This window comes from Candoia aspera, chromosome 1 (genome assembly GCF_035149785.1).
Source record: "Candoia aspera isolate rCanAsp1 chromosome 1, rCanAsp1.hap2, whole genome shotgun sequence".
Lineage (NCBI taxonomy): Eukaryota > Metazoa > Chordata > Lepidosauria > Squamata > Boidae > Candoia > Candoia aspera.
In genome coordinates this window covers 148,428,675-148,452,527 of record NC_086153.1, presented here as the reverse complement: position 1 = coordinate 148,452,527, position 23,853 = coordinate 148,428,675, and the positions used below count along the sequence as shown (strand labels likewise).

The 23,853-nt window shown below is 38.7% G+C and overlaps 1 protein-coding gene across 1 annotated transcript in view; it reads right to left on the bottom strand.

Moving 5' to 3' along the window:
- KLHL29 (kelch like family member 29) overlaps window positions 1-23,853 on the bottom strand; it is a 422,456-nt gene that overhangs the window by 18,958 nt on the left and 379,645 nt on the right. The window contains exons 10-12 of the mRNA XM_063315144.1: window positions 22,850-23,032; window positions 21,404-21,584; window positions 8,309-8,502 (exon numbers count right to left, since the gene is read on the bottom strand). Of these exons, the coding sequence (XP_063171214.1) occupies window positions 8,309-8,502; window positions 21,404-21,584; window positions 22,850-23,032 (558 nt within the window). The remainder of the gene's footprint in view (window positions 1-8,308; window positions 8,503-21,403; window positions 21,585-22,849; window positions 23,033-23,853) is intronic.

The following is a 23,853-nucleotide window of genomic DNA, read 5'->3' as shown; positions in this document are numbered from 1 at the left end:
CCACTCTATAAAATATATTGAATACACTGAATACAGAATAAAGTGAGCAGAGTTTTCACCATGTCCTTCAATTACAGTTACCTCCACACTCCAAGTTACCTCTAATTATCTTTGGAGTATATTATACTACAAAACTGAGATGACCTATCCTTAAAACAGGTGGGGAGGAGGGCTGGGTTGTGTAAATTCACAGATGACCACTTGGAGAACTATAGTTACAGGCAAATAATCAGTTCTTCTTTGCAGCATCTGTGGTTCACACATATGGATCATGATAGGATAAGAGATGGTCTTGAGAAATGCTGCTCTAGACTACAGTGAGGCAAGAAGGTCAGTCTTTGGGACCAAGCAGCAGTTCAACATAAGCAAAGAAGAGAGATTTCTCATTAAAGAGTTGCCAAAGAAGTCACTGCTGGGCAAAATACAAGCCTGACACTTGACAATACTTGATAGAGTTATAGCAAAACTTGATAGTGAGCTGACATTGAAGAATTCAGATAACATTATTGTATCCCAGCATAAAAAAAAGAGTGGTGCACATTTATCCAGAAATAGTGGTTCTTTCCAGCCACTGTCTTTTGAACAGCAAGTGCATTCTCCAGATTATTTCAAGGAACATGAAGAAACATTGGCAAAACTCTTGACAAGAGATACAACTTGGAAATGACCTTTGGTAAAACGGAAACATCTAAACATGGAACGGACTCATCGTAATGAAAGAGATGGCAAAGATTGTAGGGTGCAAAGATCACTGATCAGTTATGCTTGTCTACTAAACTGACAGGAAAAGCTATGGTACTTTGCAGGTAGTGAAAACTACACAAGGGGCTCAAAGGGCTTCGATAATACCACAGAAAGAACAACAGACTCCACAAAGTTGCAAACTCAAACCAGATTGGGAACAGTGGCCAGGAACCACACCTGTAACATTCTTGTCTGGAGGAAGGTAAATAGGGTAACCACAATTGATGCTACCATATGGTCCAGGACAGGGTTTCTCAATCAGGGTTCTGCGGCATCTTAGGGTTCTGTGAGAGGTCCCTGGGGGTTCCCTGGGAGATCATGATTTATTTTAAAAATTATTTCATATTTGGGCAACTTCGCATTAAAGAGGTAAGTTTCATTCTTCATTTTTAGTTGAAGAACACTGTTAGTGCATACATACAGGCCTACACATGAAACGAATATAATAATTTTGTAATTTCTGGCCTATATTTGAGCCCCAATGTGCAGGGGTTCCCCAAGGCCTGAAAAATATTTCAAGGGTTCCTCCAGGGTCAAAAGGTTGAGAAAGGCTGGACTAGGATAACAAATCTCTCATCATTGAACGACATAACTAATCAATCTCATCACTGAATGAGATTGGGCAGTGGATAAATTCAATAAACAAACAAACAAACAAAACATTCTGAGCTGAAAGAGATTGCAAGTTAGCTTTCCAGATCTCTGATAAACTGGATCACCTTCATGGGGGGGAATGCGTAACTTCCCATTGTTAATTATTAGGTGAAATAATTCACTAGCCCTAGTGTGGCACAGATCTTTACCTTGAGAAGTAGTGTGATGATTCCAGTAACAACTTGTTATACAAAAAAAGGAACAATAGGATAAGGATAAGGAACAAATGCAACAACAATTGCTTAAGCATTTACTGCACACTTTAGGTGCCATTACTAAGACCCCTATACTGACGCAGGACCACAGGGACAAGGAATCAAAACATGAATGGGGCTTGTGGGCAATCGCCATATGAAAATAAGCTTCCATCAAATCTATGGAAGTAAAGTAATATCCCTAAATGAGAAAGGTAAGGGTTGCTGTGAGGAAAATCATACAAAATCTCAGTGTCTGAAGGTAAGTAGTGATATTCCTTAGGTTTAGTTTAGAGTCAAGGAAACTCACTACTGTATATGGTTCCTTATGTAGCAAGGGCCTGATTTCCCACAGCAGCGCCCAGCTGGGAGAGCTAGGAGGACTGCCTAAGGGATGAGGGGAAAATAAAAGTAATAAAGCATTCCTGAGAGACAAGGGAAAGATCTCGCACATCAAGTGACCAAGAGTCCCAGGCATGAAAGGAATAGGAAAGGCTTGCAAATCTACAGCAGAGAAGGACCTTGTGACCAGCCTAGCCAACTAATTTACTGTACTGAGATAAGAGGACATCGAGTACTCTCATACCTGATACTACACATAGCAAAGAGCGAATCAAGTAACCAGGGAATGCGTCTAGATTTCAGGCAACTGCCAAGAGCTCTTGATGCTCCTTGAAGCCACCAGTCTATGATCCGGGCATACTGGGCACCTACAGCCACTGAACTGGTGGCATGTTCCACCAATGCCAAGGTGAACAACCCCTGCAAGCAATGCCAGCAAGAGGTAAGGAGGGTAGTGGGGAGAAAATAAACAGCTAAACAGGACAGCCTGTGCACATAAGAAATGGAGCTCCTTTAAGCTAGGACGGGTACATTACCTTCAGTCTCCCCTATTCGAAGGGAGAAAGAGTACACAATTGATATTGTAGGATAGCTGATATCCTACCGTTTCAGGCAATAGGAAGTTACCCAGATGTCTTTACTGCATGCTTTCCAATTTACTGTCAATCCAACCTGTTGTGTGTCTGTGTAAGTTTCATCACTTGGGATTTGGCTTTTGTTACTGTAAATTCTACCAGGAATATTTTGCTCATTGAACCACACTATCTCCTCCTTCTCTCCCAAATTATACAGAAGATAGCGTGGTCTAGTAGTTAAGGCACTGGGATAGAATGCAGGAGACGGTGAGGTCTAGTCTTGCCTCAGGCATGAAAGCCGGCTGGGTGACCCTGGGCCAGTCCCTCCCTCTCAGCCCAACCCACCTCACAGGGTGGTTGTTGTGGGGAAAGTAGGAGGAGGAAGGAGTACTAGGTACGTTCACTGCCTTGAGTTATTTATAAAGAATAATAAAGTCGGGATAAAAAAAATCTAACAGAATAAAAGTGAGGAAGCCTTAGAAGAGACAAAAAATTGAACCTGTAGGGGTAGCAGTGTTTATAATGAAAGTCAAGTATGAGTCACACAATCAGTCTTTTTTTTTTTTTTTTGAAAAAAAAATACATAGCATAAAATGAAAAATGATCGTGCAGTGTTTCTCAACCTTGGTAGCTTGAAGATGTGTGGACTTCCACTCCCAGAATTCCCTAGCCAGCAAGGCTGGCTGGGGAATTCTGGGAGTGGAAGTCCACACATCTTCAAGTTGCCATGGTTGAGAAACACTGCAATAATGGTACTTCTTTGAAAACCCCACTTGCTTAGATAAGGGACATTCTTACTGCTAAGACAGATCCAGCAACTGCTCGCTGTAGTTCTATTCAGCCTTACCCGCTCTTTAAAAGACACGCAAATAAAAGCTGTCAGGATCTGGAATTCCCTCTTTTTTTGGGTTGTGAATTTTGGAAAAGAAACAAGAATACACTTCTGACTATCAAAACATAACCACTGTCTAACATGTTTGAAGAAAGGAGGCAGGAACTTTGTGTTATTCAAAGTGCACATCTATTTTAAAAGAGGAACAATCTCTCTGTGTATTTTATAATAATGAATCTCTGGTTGGGAGCTTACCCCTGAGCCAGAAAGGCTAAACAGGTTACCGAAATAGTAATTATTGCTCATGGGTAATTCCAGAGAGATCGAACCTTTATAATGAAAAAAGTGCAAGATCTATTAGAAGAACAAATAGCTAAATTTAGAGTTTAATTCAAAAGGCATTCTTGCCTAGGAAGTATGGAAGGTATCTCAGAGCTGAACTAAAGCAGTGTTATTATTTCAGTGCTTGATAATCCCATATTAGAATATTAGTTTGAGACAAACTATATTTCTAGTGTTGTCTCTCCCCCCACCCCCAATGCTACAGAACAGAGGCCATTATGAATAAAGATTTAGGGTGTTCCTGGGCTAAAGTATAAAATAAAAAAGTATTAAATGAAATGAAAAATAAAAATAAAACTTAAAAGCCTTAGGAAAGAATACAAGAACTTTAATTTGTATTCCAATTGCAGATTAGGAGACTACCCAGGGCAAAGCTTCAACACATTTTGATGTAACTTTCCTGTTTCTGCATGCTAAGATAGTAACTCTCCCGTGCATAAGGATGTAACACAGATGAAATGGGCCCCAAGTTTTCAAAAGAAAATCACAGCAACCATCATTTATTTATAAGGTGATTTAGGGGTATAAATTAGACCTGGAAAATATGCATCTTGATACAGTTAGTCCTTGTTTAGCGACCACAATTGGGACTGGTAACTCAGTCGTTAAGCAAAGCAGTTAAGTGAAACTGTGACTGTGCTTATGACCTTACTTCAGCTTTCCTCTGCTTTATAGACCTGCAAAGGTTGTAAATGTAAGGATTGGTCATAAAATTACTTTTTCATCATTGTCATAACTGTGAACGGTCACTAAATGAGGCAGTTGCTAAACAAGCACTACCTGTATAGCAAAAAAGCTTGGTTTCTCCCTCGTTATAGGTCTTTCCTATCCTGTGCAATCACTCTAAGTTAGTCCAAAAATTACTCAGCATTATTATACTACCAATAGTAACAACCAGACAGATGCACTCAAACTTTTCATCCATAAAGTATTTTTAGCTCCTCCAAATACAAAACATTATATGTTAATCAATAATTATCTTAATCATGATTTTGTAAACCTGTTATTTTCTTAAATAGTGGACTTTCTCTTTGTCAGTTCTTACACAGGACAGTTAGGCAGAGAAAAAGGGATTTCCCGTTGACATCCAATGGACTATTATTGAGATGAGACTTAAATATTGGTCCCCCCCTTGCCCCCACCTAAAAATCTAAAGCTCAGCAGGACATAAGCACTAATTAGAATAATGAAGTTCACTCTTGTGTTTCAGCAACGATGACTGGTTGTATTCTTGAAAGGATTCTAAAATAAACTAAGAAAGAGCACTTCAGTTGCCGTATTACCAGATTGCTATTTAGTGGAGTCAACTTGGGCTGACTTCACACCACATCAAAACCATGATCCAGAAGGAATCTCAAGACCAAAGCAGAGCAGACAACTCCGATTACTTTAATGTTTGGTTTAGGTTGAAGAATAGGCATCTCTAAGGCAAAAGGAAGCTGAACCCTATAAAAAATATAAACTCTTGAGGATGTAAAAACACAAAATATAAATGGTTTTGTATGTATTTCAAAAGACAAAAGAAGATAAGGCATTTTTCATGTATAATGACTTTAGGAAAGAGGCAGCAAGACAGATGGGTAATCTCTAAGGCACATTTGAAAGCATTATGGAAGATTTGTGACTGAACCCCACATTTGAATTGAGTTTCCTTTTATTTATTGTAAACTTTTCTCTTCTGTTTGGCCTCAAATATTGTCAGGGTTTTAGCTTCAGTTGAAAATGGTACCAAATTTAGAGTAAGGAAATCCTTCCTTATCTCTACAAGTATCTGCTCCATTTTTATAACCATAATGAAATCTATGTATTCCATTTCTTTAAAAACTGTCACTTGGATGTTCTATTTTGGACCAAATCAAAATAACAACATCATCAGCTAATACTCCCTCTTCTGATTATTATGCAGTCATTTGTTAATTAGCTACTTTTATTTGAGGAAGCTACATGTCCTTTCTTAACTTGTAGTTCTGATACTTTTGTTAGGGCAAGAATGTATCTATTTGCAAATGTGCAGAGTACTTTCAGGTAGCTGGAGATTTTTTTTTTCCAAGACCGCACGGGTTGACATCAGGCACTATAACAGGTCTAGGGAATTAACTACTTTTGGGGCTGTTTTAAAGAGCAGGGGTGGTTTTTTTTTTTTTGCATCATATATTAAGTTTTACCATTTTGCTAGGAGTACAGGAAAGCTTCCTAATGTCACTCAGTAGAGTCTATGAATAGGAGAAGTTAGGAAATAGTTTTGTTTGCCCTGCTCTAATGCACCAACATGATTGCCAGTGGTTAATGTCTTCCTGCTGGGTATTTCATGGTACATCATATGCATGTCATGTCATGTTAAGCTGAACACTAACAGCAGCAAAGCACAGCAGCAATGCTACACCCACAAATCAATGCTATAATCAAGTCCTGAATTGCTTCTTCCATTGTTGCCAAAGGAAGGCTATTGTGTTTATTGTAGCCCAGAAGTTACAGGGCTCTGGTTCATGACAAGGGAAAATACTTCTGATTTGTTTTGGGGGGGGGGGCACAACATAACATAGTCATCCCCTCAGCTTCCACACGGAAACCCACATGCATAGAAAAATCACAACTGTAGTGTATGGAAGCCCTTTAACTACAAAACACTTGTGCTCAAATAAGGATCCCTATATTTCTGCACTCCCTTGAATTAGTGGTGAGCGGCAAGAGCACGTGAGCTCCCACTGTTCTGATTACTGAAAAGTGAGGACAATGGTGCTAAACCTACATCTAAACTGGCCCAGGAATATGTCCTCCGGCGGGACATGGCAGACTGAGTGGTACTGCTTTTTGAAGCAGGGCCAGTGGTGCAGCATTTTCTGGGCACAGGCTGCGCTCCTGCAGCCTGAAGAATCCTCTGGAGGTAAGGAGAATCCGGGAAATCACCCATTTTGTTCTCTGGACAGGAGTTTCTTATGGGGTGTGTGTGTGGAACGAAGTTTCTGCAATCAATCTGTGACTGAGACTGCTGGGAGGCAGGGCTGTCATCAAGTTTGGGGCTGCACCCAAGCCAAAAAACAGACTCTAAAACTTGCCATCCCATTTCTAAAACATCAAGGATTTTTTTGTATATTTGTTACCTAAGAGCAGCTTTTTACAGCAAAGAAATGTGGAATCTCTTGGTGATTTTCATAATTTTTGGGATTTATTAATTTGGAAATTTGGCTTTTTTATATATATAAAGTGTAATGCTGAGAATTAAAGATCTTTGTTTTTCTATTGCCTTTTTTTTTTTTTAAATAAACTTAAGTTTTAAGGATTACAAAATATTTTTCCTACTTTGATGAATCTGTGGTGTTGAATTTCGACCTAACTGCTTTTACTTTACAACTATCTTAAAGGACTTTATCCTCTTGAGTCCCTAGAGGGCACCATAATCTACTGTGGAGAAACATGGAGGAAATTAAAGTGAAATTAGGGAACTTTATCTTGAAGTCACTCAAGTTCTCAACCACTGCTCAGAACTTATGAAGTTCAAATTGTGCCAACAGTTGAAGGAAGCTGATAAGGTGGAGAATTACCCCAAATACAAAGCTTCTTCTCCAAAGAAGAAGATGAAGGAACTGAGAAGGACTGTGTCACTGGAACATCAAGATCAAGAAAGAGGAATGGACTTCAAATGCTGGAAGGTTTGTGAAGAGTATTTGGACTTTTTAAGGCAGGCTGCAAAATTGGAGACTTATGAGGGGAAAGCTCTGTGTGTAATGTTGAGATATGTAAATGCTTAGGTTTACTTCAAAGTGAGATAATTGTTTAAATATGTTTATCAGGATGGCTTTTTAAGGGTTTACGTGGAAGCTTTTGCTTCCTGGATAACACTTTTATTTTTGGTAAAAGGATATTAACAAAGTTACATATATATATATATATATATATATATATACACACACACACACACACACACACAAATAAGATGTAAGTGGGTTATTTTTTGTTGGCAGAGGGAAGTAAAATTATAGTGAGGGATAATATTTAACTACTTATTAAGTGAAAAACTATGTTTGAAGGAGTTTTTAATGTTTTTTTTAAGTGGGAAGAAAAGTTTGTTTTAGAGGGAATGTTGTACTAAGAATTGAAATGCTTTATAGAAATAATGTTTATTTTAGTATAAATTGGAGTAAGATGTTGATACTGATTTCTGTATATCTTTGTTGTAGAAAGTTGGAAGTTACTTTGTAGTAGTCTTTGTATTTTCATACCTTTTTAGTTTCTTTTTCTTTGTAGGTTTTTTGTTTCATGTTTTTTAGGTTTTACCTACATGTTGAAAAATTTAATAAAGTTTTTAAAGACAGGAATATTTCTGATGTATGAATCATAGGCTAGTTGTGCCCATTGTCTCTTTGTTCTGCTTTTTCACTAGAACACTCCAGTTTTAGAAGATAAGAATAATACTATATTGATATATGCCACAAATTCCCTTGACTTGTCTTGCTACTATATCCATTAGCCTAACTAATGAGCAAGGTTCATACCTTAGAAAATTGTATTTTGCTAATTGTTTTCTGTAACTACATTAAAATTTGAATTCATTGTCAGCAATTCAGCAGCACGCGTATGGCTCCTTCTCCATCCTCAAGTTACAGCTGCAAGTATGTTACTTTTACCTATCATAGGTGACTCTATAAAACTCCATGCATTGGTCTGAGGGACATATGATTGCAGGACTCCAGCAGCTCGGCCAGCTTCATTAACGCCTCCAAACACATAGATTTTTCCACCACAAACAGTTGCAGCTGCAGAATGCACTGCCTTTGGCAACGGAGCAATTGTCTCCCACTGATTGGTGATGGTGTCATACCTGAAACAAAGACAGATGAATAAACCTAGACGCTAGAGAGATTAATCTTCACCTGTCAAGAAAACATCTTCATAAATGTATTTTCTAGCCTCATTAATAATGCATCCAGTTGATAATTACCGTATTTTTCCAAAACAAAGCTCTGAATGATCATCTCAACAAAAAAGGAACATATATGTAGATGTAGCTATAAAGATATAGACACAGAAAGATAAAACTCTTGTGTATTGCCCAACTACCTGATTCTGTCAACCTAAGATTTCCAACTCCATCTGAATCTAATCCTTGAGATTAGATTCTCCCCTCCCCCAAAATAAATGTCTGCATCTCACACCACTAAATCAATATATAAATGGATAAATCCAAGATGAACCCCATAACTGAATTAAAAAGTACAAATCAAAATTAATTGCCTAAAAATAAAGTATCCACTTTGCAAAATTAACTAACCCCAACTGCATATACCAATGGTTTTCTCCCTGACACATAATCCTTTCACATTTAAAAGCAATCAAATAAAAGCACACATTCCTCTTCCTCATTCTAGCACAAACAAACAAAAAAAAGGAAAAAAAGGGGAAAAATCCTGGAATCCTTTGCCACTGGAAAGTAATGAGATAAAGGAAAGAAGTAAAGAGAGATCAGCCCCGTTTAAATGTAATAGAAAGGGTTCAATTCATCAGGCAGTCCCCTCCCAAGCGACAGCGCATCATCAAATGGATCCAGGTTGCGCTATCCACATCCATTTGCATCTCATATCAATTCCCTTCGTATCAACAGCTTCTTCTGTTCTTATAAAGAAGCCCTTCTACCCTTTTAAGGCAGACAGTGATAGAGCAAGCTAGCAAATGAGCAGAAGAGAAAACGAAACTTATTCTCTACATATGCCTCTCAAATCTAATTATATCTTTGGCTAAAATAATCCAGGATTCCTTTGTCAAGATGTCTCCTATTAATTAACTCTAGTTAATTAGAACAGAAGAGATACTCCTTGCAAATCAGTGCAGTAATATCCAGCAGCAACTAGAGGAAAGCAAGTAATACACTTAAATTGTTTAGCCTGAAGATCAGATGATCTTCAGAATAACATAGCATGGTAACACTTTGCCCCAGATAACTAGCTATTAAATATTTTGGGGACAGGGAAGTTGTCTTGATTTAATTTTCACTGTGTGAACAAAGCTACCCCATTTCATTGCAAGATGCTGAAAAGCTACGCTTTTATCAGTCCATCCTTTTCCCCTGTACCATAGTACGTAAGAATATGCATTAGAGTGCTAAATCAGTTTTAAGGTTATCAGTATAAAATTTACCAAACCACTGACCACAAAGATGTACAGTTAATAAACCACAGATGAAGATTCATTTTGGACAATAGCCCCAGTTCAGACACCTATTTTTAAAGCTAATATGGCAGCAATCCAAATAAACAGGGAGACAGGAAAAAGGGATATGGTGGTTATGCCTCAACATTCCCATGGAATGCGGCATAGCCAGTTAACTATTAAGTTTTGGAATCTAATAGTGGGAGACACAAACTATAAGAATCACAATTTTCTCTCCTTCTCTCTCTCTCTCACACACACACATGCACATCCAGAGCCTAATGCCACTGGCAGCTTTGCAGCTAATTAACACGAACATGATTGGCATTCAAGATTCTTCACTCATTTTTTTTCCTTTCTTGAAATGTACATCCATATTGTTAATGGCCTTTTAGTGGTGCCTCAAAATCTCCTAGTCAAAACTGCAGGAGCAGGTTGAGGGACCAATAATATTTCATTAATAATAAAAGAAAGAATCTGAGGAAAAATTAAAGGCAAAGCAAACTTAACCTGTTGTCAAATTATGTACATGATCTTAATTTCAAAAGCTGTTAAAATACAGTAACATGAATGGCTACAAGAGAAGTTAAATAAGGAGAGAGATGCACAAGCAAGACAATGAGAAAGACACTTTTAAAATTCTAAATAGTTTGCAGGAAAAAAAAAGAATAAGCCGAAGTGGGATATACAAAACCGCATATTCCTAAGGTAGATTTCATTTTACAATGTTTACTTCCAAGAACATGGCTTTTGGATTTACATTTGGATATTTCAATCACACGCATGCAATTTTATGCCTATCTAGGCCACAGTGTACAAGATGAGAAGACAGCTAAAATTTTCTGAGATGTTTGCTCTCTCCCCAAATACAAATCTGTGTTTTCTTTGGTGGAAGGAGAATTACATTTTGCCTGTCAATCTCCTACCTTTATTCTGTCAGAATGGAAGAGTTGATTAAAAAAGGCTATTGAAGTCCAATATTCAACAGATACAGCTTTGGAAGGTGCTGACATCCTACCATTATATATTTGAGATATTGAGCTTTGTACCTTTCAAACCAGAACAGCATCTATGTTATAATACACAGTATACTTCCTATCTATCTGCTACCTTTGCTTCACAAAGAAGTAAACAAATTGGCTTCTGGTGGGGGACATGGCGGACTGAAAAGCTGTGTCCGCACACTCTGCAGACAGAACTGACAGCACAGCAATTTTTTCGGACTCAGACAGGCTTTTCCTGAAGTCCAGGAGCATTTTCATGGACTAGAAAACGCTTGGAATCACCCCATCTGCTCTCCAGAATGGCGCCTTGCAGCCTGAGGACCGTAAACAGCTTTTGCGCTACTTGGGTAAGAGCAGCCAGGAGACAGGGATGCCATCCTTTCCAAGCCGTGCTGTAGCCTTAAAGGGACACTAAGACTGGCCACCCCATTTCTAAATCACCCAATTTTTATCTTTTTAAGTTTATGTACCCTAAGAGAGGCTTTTCACGGCAAAGAAGCAGCGAGCTCTCTCGGTGCTTATTATTATTTCTGGGATTAATTCTTTTTTTAATATTTTTTTTAAAGTTCTTGCTTGTTTCCATCCAAATATTGAGGAAAATTGGACCTGAGTGTTTGTCTCCCTGTTATTATTTCTTTACTGAATTTGAAGATTTTAATATTCTCCTACATGTTAAATCTGCTGTTTTGAATCTTCTGTTTTCTGCTGCAATTTTTTTCTGGGGAGCTGACTCTTATCAGCCTTTTATTTATATAAACAGTTCCGAAAAATGTCCATTACACTTTTACATTTCCTGGTTAAGTACTTAGGGGGCGCCATTATCTACTGCGTGAGACAGGGAGGAGTACAGGCAGAATTTCTCAGGCATATTCTTCCTGATTCTTGTCAAGCTATTATGCAGGATGTTTGCGACGTTATAGAAAATATCAGCTTTGAAATGTGGCATCTGGCTGCGGATGTTGTGGATGGAGTTGAAAATTTTAACAACGAAACAAATGTTTCCATTAACAGCAAGATCAAAGCTCTTGTTGAAATGCTAGACGTTGGTGGGATGTTTGACCTGAAGAACTTAAAGGGACAGATCAAATTGCAAACTATCAGTGAAGTTGCTGTTCAGATGGAATGTTACGGAAAGGATGGGGTTGTTATCTGTGGGAGGCTTTTTGCTGAGAAGTTGGAGTATTTAAGGGGGGTATTTGGGTTGTTTGATCTTTTTGTGGCGCAGAGTGGTAGGTGGCAGTATTACAACCGAAACTCTCCCCACAACCTGAGTTCAATCCCAGCGGAAGCTGGATTCTTGGGTAGCTGGCTCAGGTCAGGTCAGCCTTCCATCCTTCCGAGGTCGGTTAAATGAGCGCCCAGCTTGCTGGGGAAGGTGACGACTGGGGAAGGCGGTGGCAAGCCACCCTGCTCTATAGTCTTGCCAAGTAAACGTCGCGAAAGCGGTGTCCCTCCAAAGGGTCAGACATGACTCGGTGCTTGCACAGGGGACTTTTCACTTTTTTTTCACACCCTGTGTGTATTCTGGAAATATGTGTATGCTTTGGTTTATTTCAAAATGGGGTAAAGGCTTGATAATGTTTATTTGAATTGCTTCAAGGCTTGTTTGATGTCATTCTTCTTTAATGATTTGGATTGAGATTAATTAGGTAAATAATAAATGTTTGGTTTTAGGTTTAATATGATTAAGATTGCAATAACTGTACTATTATTAATTATAAGAGCAGAAAATTTATATGCTTTTTTAAAAATTTGAGCTTTATTATAGTAGACAGAAATGTATAGAATGGTTGTAATTAAATAAGTGTTGTTTTGTGGGGGGGAGGTTGTTTAGGTGGTTTATATATTTTCTTTTTCTTTTCTTTTTTTCTTTTTAATTAAGGGGAAGGAGCAATTGCATTTAGTGATTTTTATAATCTGCCAATGGAATGTTTTATAGAAATAATGTGATTTTGGTTTAATATAGAGTAAGGGATTGATTATGGGAAAATGTTTTATATTCTTGCTGTTAAAAGTCGGGAGTCATTTCTTTAAGTAATCTTTAAAAAATCTTTTTTCATCTTGTGTTATTTCACCTTTTTAGTTTTTTCTTTTTGTAGTTTTTTGCTCTTTTGTAGTTTTATCTTTGTTCTAAACTTAATAAAATTCTTATATAAAAAAAGAAGTAAACAGATTAATTGTGCTTTTTTCGTATTTTCTGCTTGTGTTAGAGATTTGTTGTTTATTCGTTTAGTCGCTTCCGACTCTTCGTGACTTCATGGACCAGCCCACGCCAGAGCTTCCTGTCGGTCGTCAACACCCCCAGCTCCCCCAGGGACGAGTCCGTCACCTCTAGAATATCATCCATCCATCTTGCCCTTGGTCGGCCCCTCTTCCTTTTGCCTTCCACTCTCCCTAGCATCAGCATCTTCTCCAGGGTGTCCTGTCTTCTCATGATGTGGCCAAAGTATTTCAGTTTTGCCTTTAATATCATTCCCTCAAGTGAGCAGTCTGGCTTTATTTCTTGGAGGATGGACTGATTGGATCTTCTTGCAGTCCAAGGCACTCTCAGAATTTTCCTCCAACACCACAGTTCAAAAGCATCGATCTTCCTTCGCTCAGCCTTCCTTATGGTCCAGCTCTCGCAGCCATATGTTACTACAGGGAACACCATTGCTTTAACTATGCGGGCCTTTGTTGTCAGTGTGATGTCTCTGCTCTTAACTATTTTATTGAGATTTGTCATTGCTCTTCTCCCAAGGATTAAGCGTCTTCTGATTTCCTGACTGCAGTCAGCATCTGCAGTAATCTTTGCACCTAGGAATACAAAGTCTTTCACTGCTTCTACATTTTCTCCCTCTATTTGCCAGTTATCAATCAAGCTGGTTGCCATAATCTTGGTTTTTTTGAGGTTTAGCTGCAAACCAGCTTTTGCACTTTCTTCTTTCACCTTCATCATAAGGCTCCTCAGTTCCTCTTCACTTTCAGCCATCAAAGTGGTATCATCTGCATATCTGAGATTGTTAATGTTTCTTCCAGAGATTTTAACTCCAGCCTTGGATTCCTCAAGCCCAGCTTGTCGCATGATGTGTTCTGCATACAAGTTGAATAGGTAGGGTGAGAGTATACAGCCCTGCCGTACTCCTTTCCCAATCTTAAACCAGTCCGTTGTTCCGTGGTCTGTTCTTACTGTTGCTACTTGGTCGTTATACAGATTCTTCAGGAGGCATACAAGATGACTTGGTATCCCCATACCACTAAGAACTTGCCACAATTTGTTATGGTCCACACCGTCAAAGGCTTTAGAATAGTCAATAAAACAGAAATAGATGTTTTTCTGAAACTCCCTGGCTTTTTCCATTATCCAGCGGATATTGGCAATTTGGTCTCTAGTTCCTCTGCCTTTTCTAAACCCAGCTTGTACGTCTGGCAATTCTCGCTCCATGAACTGCTGAAGTCTACCTTGCAGGATCTTGAGCATTACCTTACTGGCATGTGAAATGAGTGCCACTGTTCGATAGTTTGAACATTCTTTAGTGTTTCCCTTTTTTGGTATGGGGATATAAGTGGATTTTTTCCAGTCTGATGGCCATTCTTGTGTTTTCCAAATTTGCTGGCATATAGCATGCATTACCTTGACAGCATCATCTTGCAAGATTTTGAACAGTTCAGCTGGGATGCCGTCGTCTCCTGTTGCCTTGTTATTAGCAATGCTTCTTAAGGCCCACTCAACCTCACTCTTCAGGATGTCTGGCTCTAGCTCACCGACCACACCGTCAAAGCTATCCCCGATATTGTTATCCTTCCTATACAGGTTTTCTGTATATTCTTGCCACCTTTTCTTGATCTCTTCTGCTTCTGTTAGGTCCTTGCCATCTTTGTTTTTGATCATACCCATTTTTGCCTGGAATTTACCTCCAATGTTTCTAATTTTCTGGAAGAGGTCTCTTGTCCTTCCTATTCTATTGTCTTCTTCCACTTCCGCGCATTGCTTGTTTAAAAATAATTCCTTATCTCTTCTGGCTAACCTCTGGAATTTTGCATTTAATTGGGCATATCTCCCCCTATCACTGTTGCCTTTTGCTTTCCTTCTTTCTTGGGCTACTTCTAGTGTCTCAGCAGACAGCCATTTTGCCTTCTTGGTTTTCTCTTTCTTTGGGATGTATTTTGTTGCCGCCTCCTGAACAATGCTGCCAACTTCTGTCCAGAGTTCTTCCGGGACCCTATCTACTAAGTCCAGTCCCTTAAATCTATTCTTCACCTCCACTGCATATTCCTTAGGAATATTAGTGAGCTCATATCTAGCTGATCTGTGGGTCTTCCCTAATCTCTTTAGTCTGATCCTAAATTGTGCAATAAGAAGTTCGTGATCTGAACTACAGTCAGCTCCAGGCCTTGTTTTTACCGACTGTACAGATGTCCGCCACCTTTGGCTGCAAAGGATGTAATCAATCTGATTTCGGTGTTGTCCATCTGGTGAAGTCCATGTATAAAGCCGTCTCTTAGGTTGTTGGAAGAGAGTGTTTGTTATGCAGAGTGAATTGTCTTGGCAAAATTCTATCAGCCTGTGTCCTGCTTCGTTTTGTTCTCCCAGGCCATACTTACCTGTAATTCGAGGTGTCATTTGACTGCCCACCTTAGCATTCCAGTCTCCTGTGATGAAAATAACATCTCTTTTAGGCGTGTTGTCCAGTAGGTGCTGCAGATCCTCATAGAACTGCTCTACTTCAGCTTCTTCAGCATTTGTGGTTGGGGCGTATATTTGGATCACTGTGATGTTACATGGCTTGCCCTGAATTCGAATTGAGATCATTCTGTCGTTTTTTGGGTTGTATCCAAGCACTGCTTTAGCCACTTTACTATTAATTATGAAGGCTACTCCATTTCTTCTGTGGTCCTCTTGTCCGCAGTAGTAGATCTGGTGGTCATTTGATGTGAAGTGGCCCATTCCAGTCCATTTCAGTTCACTGACGCCCAAAATGTCTATCTTTAATCTTGACATCTCACCAATAACCACATCCAATTTGCCCTGGCTCATAGATCTTACATTCCAGGTTCCGATGGTGTGTTGATCCTTAGAACATCGGATTCGCCGTTCACCACCAGCACCGTCGGCCGCTAGCCATCCTTTCGGCTTTGAGCTAGCTGCGTCATCACGTCTGGGGCTAGTTGAGCTCATCCTCTGTTCCTCCCCAGTAGCATTTTGACCATCTTCCGACCTGGGGGTCTCATCTTCCGATGGTATACCGACATATCTCTGGTTGTACTGATCCATTTAGTTTTCACGGCAAGAATACTGAGGTGGGTTGCCATTACCTTCCCCAGGGATCGCATTTAGTCTGACCTCTCTGTCATGACCTTCCCGTCTTGGGTGGCCCTTCACGGTTTAGCTCATGGCATCATTGAGGTGCTCAAGCTCCAGCACCACGACAAGGTAACGATCCTTTGCTGAAGTGTTAGAGATACATACTGTATATTTTTTTCTGCCTACTCAGCAGTTTCATTCAGCTGCTGTGACAAAAGCAGGATACCTGTACATTGAACATGGTAGAGCTTCCTTAAAAGTTCTGTTGTAGGTCTCCTGCTATGCTACAGTGCAAGATGGGGAAACAATCAATTGCTAAATGAAGGTCTGTTCTATAGCTCTCAATCAGAACCTGTTCAAAGGGTATGTCTAACTGGAACTAAATAAAGACACATGCACCTTTTCTCCCGAGTTATGCCTTCAGGAATAAGAAGAACATTTCTCTTAAACTTCTCCCAGTAAATAGTACTAATAAGGTGGCATACTGATTTAATAGGCATGTTTTACCTCCTTCTAACCATGCCACATCTATTCTCTGTGCCTCAATCTACATTTGAATTTTCATGTTTTCTATTATTCTGATTCCATTTTCTTTGGTAGCTTTTTTGGAAGCAGATTCATATTACTTGCTTATTGATCCTCCTCCAAAGCAGAGGATTAAGATTTAAATGGACATTAAGCTGCCGCAAATAATTCCTTTCTAGGCCAAAGTGTTTCTGACCTCCACTTTCTCTGCTTTCTCCAAGTGATCCTTTCCGGCCTGGACACAGGAACAGCTGATGTGGATCAAAAGGTTACCTGCTATCTCAGGAAAGGGGGAATGAATAACCTGAGCACTTCGAATCAAGTGCCAGAATTTAAACCTAATGTTTTCTTTTGGGGGGTGGAGGGACTCTCTTTCATGCCTTTTTGTACAAACAATTCATGTAACAATAAAACCAGCTGGCAACTGCTTATGTGACAGGATTCAGAGATGACACACCATGGCAAGTTGACCCCCATGATATTATGGGGAGGAGCTATCGTATGACCTGTATTGTTACTCTCACTGTTTTGGCACGAGCTTTTAATGTTCTTGGGCAGAAAAATAAAATTATACGTAGGAAAAAAGAGGGCAGGGGGAAGGGCTCTAATCTCAGTCTGCAAAACCTGCCAGAATAAGAAACACTGCCGTGAGAATAGTAAATGCTATTCTGAGCTGTCACCACTCAACGCATATCTCAGCCTGAAGCCCAGGTCACAGCTTAGAGCCCAAACCCTCCATCTGTATATGGAGATGAGATTCACCTCTCACACCTGGATGTTTTGATCATCCCTGAGGCAAGGCATTTCTACTTGGAATACTGGAAATATGCCATAATATCATCATCATGAATTAATATTAATAATAAATGGGATGGGTAACAAAATACCACTGCATGGAACCTTATGTTTGGTGTATCTCCTTCTGGATTTCAAATTGTACCTTCCCCTTCTCACCAGTCAATAAACATCCTTGGGATGTTTGGGGGATTCCCCATTCTAAAACTGTTCTTTTCTCCATAAGTATTTTATTTCTCCAAAACTTGGTATTCTGTCCAATATGATGACCCCATTTTGATTAGATAAGGGACATTACTTGAAAAATTAAGTGATGGATAGATACAGTAGATACGATATATAATATATCCAGAATAATACTATGAGATGACAATTATTATTTAAACTTACAAAGCATTGAAGTCTTCAAAACATGTAAAAATGAAAGTAAATGACTGTTATCATGACAAGTTGGATCTCTTTTCCCAGTTCCAGCTATGTTGTGCATTTCTCTTTCCACGTTTTCAACTTTGTTGTTACAGATTTTCATTTTTTTACTCTGTACTTCTGCTGAATGGAAAAAGCTCTTTGAATTATACTGTAAACTACTCTTTTTCTGAATTGTGTCTGAACACACATAAGCTTTGGCCTCTTAATTCTTTTCTGTCTTGGTTAGCAACTTTATGAACGAATGCTTTAATTTATTTCTCTTATAAAGCTTTTGTACCATTGTTATCTGGAATTTATATACCACATCTTCATTATCTTATACATTATTCAGAGGATACATTGCAGAAAAATAGTTATGGAAAAATAAAGCTGTAGTGAATCAAGAAAGTCTGCTTTCTAAGGCTCCCATATATATGTCCTTCCTGTGTATCTTCTTTTCTTCTTCCTAGAATTTTCCAGCTAAAATACAGTACTACTGGCCAAAGCTGCATGCACATTTTTTCTGAAGACATCAAGGATTCCAAACTATTATGCCACTTGAATCTTACAAGCATATGAACATCATGGATCTCTTTAAAATTCTTTTTTCTCACTGCATATAGCAAAGGAAAAATATCCATTTGAAAAGGAATGTGTAGGAATAGGTGGCCTAGCTTCAGTTCATATTCTTGTTTCACAAAAGGGAGTTTATAGAAAAGCAGTAGATAAACCATTACAGAGTGTTTAAGAAACCTCCATTAGAATAATGTTCCCATCTCTATAGTGTGAAGCAGGCTTGGAGGAAATTATATGATGAAAATTTTGGTAAAACCTTATTTTCATGATGGATAAACACATGTAGGTAATTTTCACTGAACTAATATCTGCATATTCTTTGATATTGAAATATTTGTATATAAAATCAGGCATGAAGGATCTTCATCAAAGAGAGCTGATGATGTACCATAGCAACTAAGAGAATAGCTACAGATTATAATTACCAGTATTATTTATTATATTTATATCCCATCTTTCCTTGAGTAACTGAATTAAAGTTGCCTAATGCGCAAGACTGAACAGCATTTTGTTCTGTTATACATAGGGTCACCATGAGTCATAAACGACTCGACAGAAACTAACACAACAACAAAAATGAAAATTTAACCCTAAACATGCTGTTAGTCTGGAAATCTAACTATTACCCTTCCTTGTTTTGCATAAAACACCTAGTTCAAAGCTCAGTTCTGGCAACAAACTCAGTAGATTATAGGCAACAAAATAATGTCCTCTTTTGGATATTAACAGTACATCATAATTTTAAAGAATTCTGGCTTAATCATCACCAACAGGGTCTTCCTCCTTAGCTTCATCCAGGTTTGTGAGTCTACTGACATCTCTGACCTCTCTCTTAGCAAGACATTCATAAGCCATGTTCTTCACATCACGCTAAACAAGCCACAGCAGGAACTGTACGGGTTAGCAAGAAAATGTGGGAAGCAGCCGTCACGCTGATTTATGAGCAGACTAAAAGTATCTAATGTAGTTCTGGCTTACTGTGATTTCCAAATATGGCTGATGTATATGAAGAGCTTTGAATATTTTACAGCAGCCTTCCCTAAACTGGGTGCCCACTCTATGTGTGGATTTCAACTGAGAACTCAGAGGGTTGAAGTCCACACATATGGAGGAGATCAGATTGCAGAAGACTGTTCTACTGTATCATATTAAAAAAATTATATAAAACTACCACTCTTATTGAACTACTTTTGCTGGATGTATATTTTGAGAAGGATTTATTGTAATGTCTATTTTGATGACACACATGCTTGATTCACATGTACATATGAATCAATAAGTGCATGTCCACAGATACTTGGGGGACTGAAATATCTTCTTCCATTAGATTTATGCATTGTGGAAAACAACAGCTTTGAAATGGTAAATAGCTGAAACAATAATTCAAGTTCAAAAATGACAACTTCCATGAAGACACTTTACAAAACACATGAATGCTTTGGTTATAATACCCTTGCCCTAGAATCTGGAATATACTATTTCAAACATCCTACTACAGAAATAGTAAAAAAAAAGAGATTGGAAAATGCAGTTTGTTCTAAAAAAACAAAGGAGTAACAGGAGGTGCCAAGGTATTGTTTGCTGTATGCCAGCAAAAAATACAGTTGCTTAAAAAACAGTAGATGGCATAGCAGAGTCAAAAGGAATAGATTTGGAGAGGGTAAGAAGAAAAGAATAGAGTGCCAGTTATGATAAATAGTAATCTCGTAATAAGGGAAATAAAAATAACCATTTTTAGACTGGTTATAAGCAGTTACAAAAAGTACTATGGGCATACCTCTTCCAGCTTCTGGTAATGATTTTAGAATGAGACAAAATCATCAAGCCAGCTTAGGCAACCTCATGAACAATGCTCACTTTGATGATACATTGAGATACAATTTTGACAACAGATTCTTTCAGCATTGATAAGGATCCACAGAGGCTTAAGTAACCCAGATTCACCATTGTTTTGTATGAACGATATGAGTGGCTGCATTGGGTCTTAGAAGTTCAGTTGCAGTTTCATGAAAGAACGAAATTTCCTGCTTGGTAATTCATATAAATTACTGTCCTCAGAATTTGCAACTAATATGTAAGATGGGTCTCTCCCCTAAATATTGGAAAAATTGACAGATGAACTAATAGTTAAAAAAAAACACCCTAATTTATTTGTGGAACTAGGATTTCAACTGAAGGGGCATTTGGATAATGCATCTCTCTCCAGGCAGTTCAAGAGATTAAATGGAGGATTTTGGCCTTGGAAACAGAGATTAGGCACCAGAATAAAATACTGTTGGGAAAGAACCATGAAGAATGCTCTTTGTGATCATTTCAGTATGCTGTGCAGCAAGGCAGAAAGAAAGGACCAGAACAGATGGCCAGAGGATGCAGACCCCAAACAGCTGACCTCTTCTGGAAGTGGAGATACTCCAGAAATGCCTGTGAAGATGCTGAGTTGGCCAATTTATAGATATCTGTATGTGTTGGTTGGCGGGCTACTGAGTTGGTGGTGAGGTGGGCATGTTTGGTAGCAGTTCTCTGGGAGCAGCCCCCTTTAATTTAAGCAGTGGCAGAAGCATGATTTTCTCTAAAATTATAAAAGGTAAAGCCATAGGAAGAAAAAAGTGGTAAACTCTCTGCTGGTCTTAGGGATATTATTCCTGTCCTGCATGTCTACTATACTGATTTGTTCAGTTTTCTAGAATAAAAGGATAACCCCAGTGGGAAAATAAACAGAGATCTGATACAACTAAGCTCCTCTTTAATGGTTTACATTAGTTACTGAGACTCCTTATTCTCAGTAACGGTTCTACCAAGACCTGGTTCAAGATGAACTAAAATAATAAACAGAAAACCGAAACCAAATGCAAACCCAATCCCAACTCCAACCTATCCCGTTTTTAAAAAACCTGAATCTACTACAGAATTTGAAAAGATGCTATTTTCATCATCAAATCTCTGAGTGATCTCAGAACTACTTTCTATGAACAACATAACTTTACCTCTCCACATGATCAACGTTGCCTGCTACACCAAGGCCTCCTATGGTATATATTTTGCCATCATAAACCAAGCTGTTGTGCCGACATCGTGGGACTGTCATTCGGGAAACGAGATTCCAGTTATCAAGGAGCGACATGTAGCACCAGACATCAGACAGCGTGACTCCAGACTCCATACCACCTGCCCTCAGTATGGAGAAGGGAAAAAGACCAGTGACTTGGTATATATTGCAATGCACGTCAATTGTAATATAAGAAGATCTTCCAAATGACATTTGACTAATTAAAATAAATCATCGTCGATTGCAAGCATCTGTTTAGATGATGCAGATTGCTGTCACTTATTTATGCATCCCAAAGGGTTTTTTTAAAAGGCTGTCATGATGTCAGGCTAGGCAGGGCATTTGCATATGTGAGCATGCTGTAATTAGGCAGCAATCATAAATATCCTACAGGCAATTCAGTTGCATATGCAACTGTATGAAGCAACTAAGCAGCTCACTGGACACTTTCAGATTAGAAATCATATCTGCCACATGGTATAGGCAATGAATCCTACAAAGAAGGGGGCCTTTCTCAGGGCCTCTGTAGCATTCAGACCATGGATGTGGAATGTAACGTAGTAATTAAGAATTTCTAAGAGTCACCACACATTATAATGTATGGGTATCCCTAAAAATGTAATAATGAAATGAAGTATCAGATACTCCCAGGAGTATGTAATGGTTGTGCAAGTGGTACACAGCTGTTGCACCTGATTCTTCTCTCATCTCTTCTCCACCTCCAATCTCTCATACCTTGTACTTCCTTCCTAACTCCCATGCAGCCCCCAAGGCTGATTATATAAGCTTCCTTCCACTTATGAAATGTTGGATATAGCCTGTTGTGTCATGAAATGTTGGATACAGCCTGTTGTGGTTATAATGAAGTAGCTGTGGTGGCATTTTAGAAACTTGTGATGTGCATGCTTACCCAAATCATTATGTGATATGGTGAATTTATGTATCATGAATGATGTAGCATTTCTGTGTTCCTCCAGTTAAAAGTTTGAGGGAAGAGCTTGTTCCCCTTCACTAGAGCTAGGAAGAGGTTTCAACAACAGATTTAAAAAACGTAGAGGGATAACATGTCTTTTAAGGGAATGGGGTCATAGAGATCAGCATCTTGAGCAGACTGGCTTGAGATGTATAAACTTAACCATTTCGATCCAGATCCAGATGTTTTATTCTGTGTCACAATTTCAAGGAGAAGCCCTTCACAGTTCAATCAAAGACCCTAGCATGTCTTTTGCACATTACAAGGAAAAAGTATCCTAGGGAGGAAATCTGAGCTGAAATGAAATGGAAAATGATCAAGGGAACTCTCTCCTCCCCAGCCAAACTGTCATGCATCCATTCTGATTAGTTTGTCATACGGGTTTGCAAAGAGACCATGTTTACTGCTCACCTGAGAGGTAGACATTATCTCCAGCGCTCACCACACTAAAGAACTCCCGATCGTAGAAGGGCAGGCTGGCTAGTGGGTACCATTTGTTGTTCTGAGGATTGAAGCATGTTACTGCTGTCAAAGCACGTTGATTCATTCCAATCATCTGACGGCCTCCAACTAGGACTATTACTTCTGCTACACCTAGAATAGGAATTAACCCAAACATAGATTACTTTTTATAGATATACTTATATATTATCAGATCATAATCTCCAAAGGATCATAATCTCCAATTTCCTTTACTGTGTTACTCTTTGCTTAAGCCTAATTCTTTTCTGCTGTTTCATTAGGTTTGATTATATGCTTATTGTACTCTGAACAGGATAAGAAGAATAAACATGTTTGTGATTGGCCCAAAATATTTATCTTGCTGTTTAAGCAGCACGTAGTGCATGGTCTTTTTTTCAAGCTCTAGCAGAACAATGAGTATATTAAGACTAAATGTGGAGTATGTTTCAACTGAGTGGAAAGACACCTCCTTTTCAGTATACCTGTTTCCCTAACATTTGTTTTTCCTTATTTTCAAAACAACATTAATATTAATCTAATGTCAAAGGTATCACACCCTTTAACTCAAATGAATTAATATTAATCCCAGGCACACATTCCACCTCACCATTGCTAAAATGGATTTGAATAATTAGTCCTTAACTGGACTTTTCCTTAAATGATGCATGCGTGCTCTAAAACAAAGTAATCTATTAAGCATTGCCAGCATGACATAAAATAGTGTGTTTACGTTTCCTTCTCTAGGCTTGCTTTGGAAATTTTGACTTAGGGTTTGTTTTTTCCCCTCAGAGAGAGAAAAAAAGCATCTACTGTACATTTGTAGTTGTCTTATGACAACATGAAAAAGTATAGGAACATTTTCAAAGGTTTAGCCACCATCAGAGCCAGTCTGGTGCAGTGGCAACGGTGCTGGCCTAGAAACCAGGAGTCTGTGAGTTCTAGACCTCCCTTAG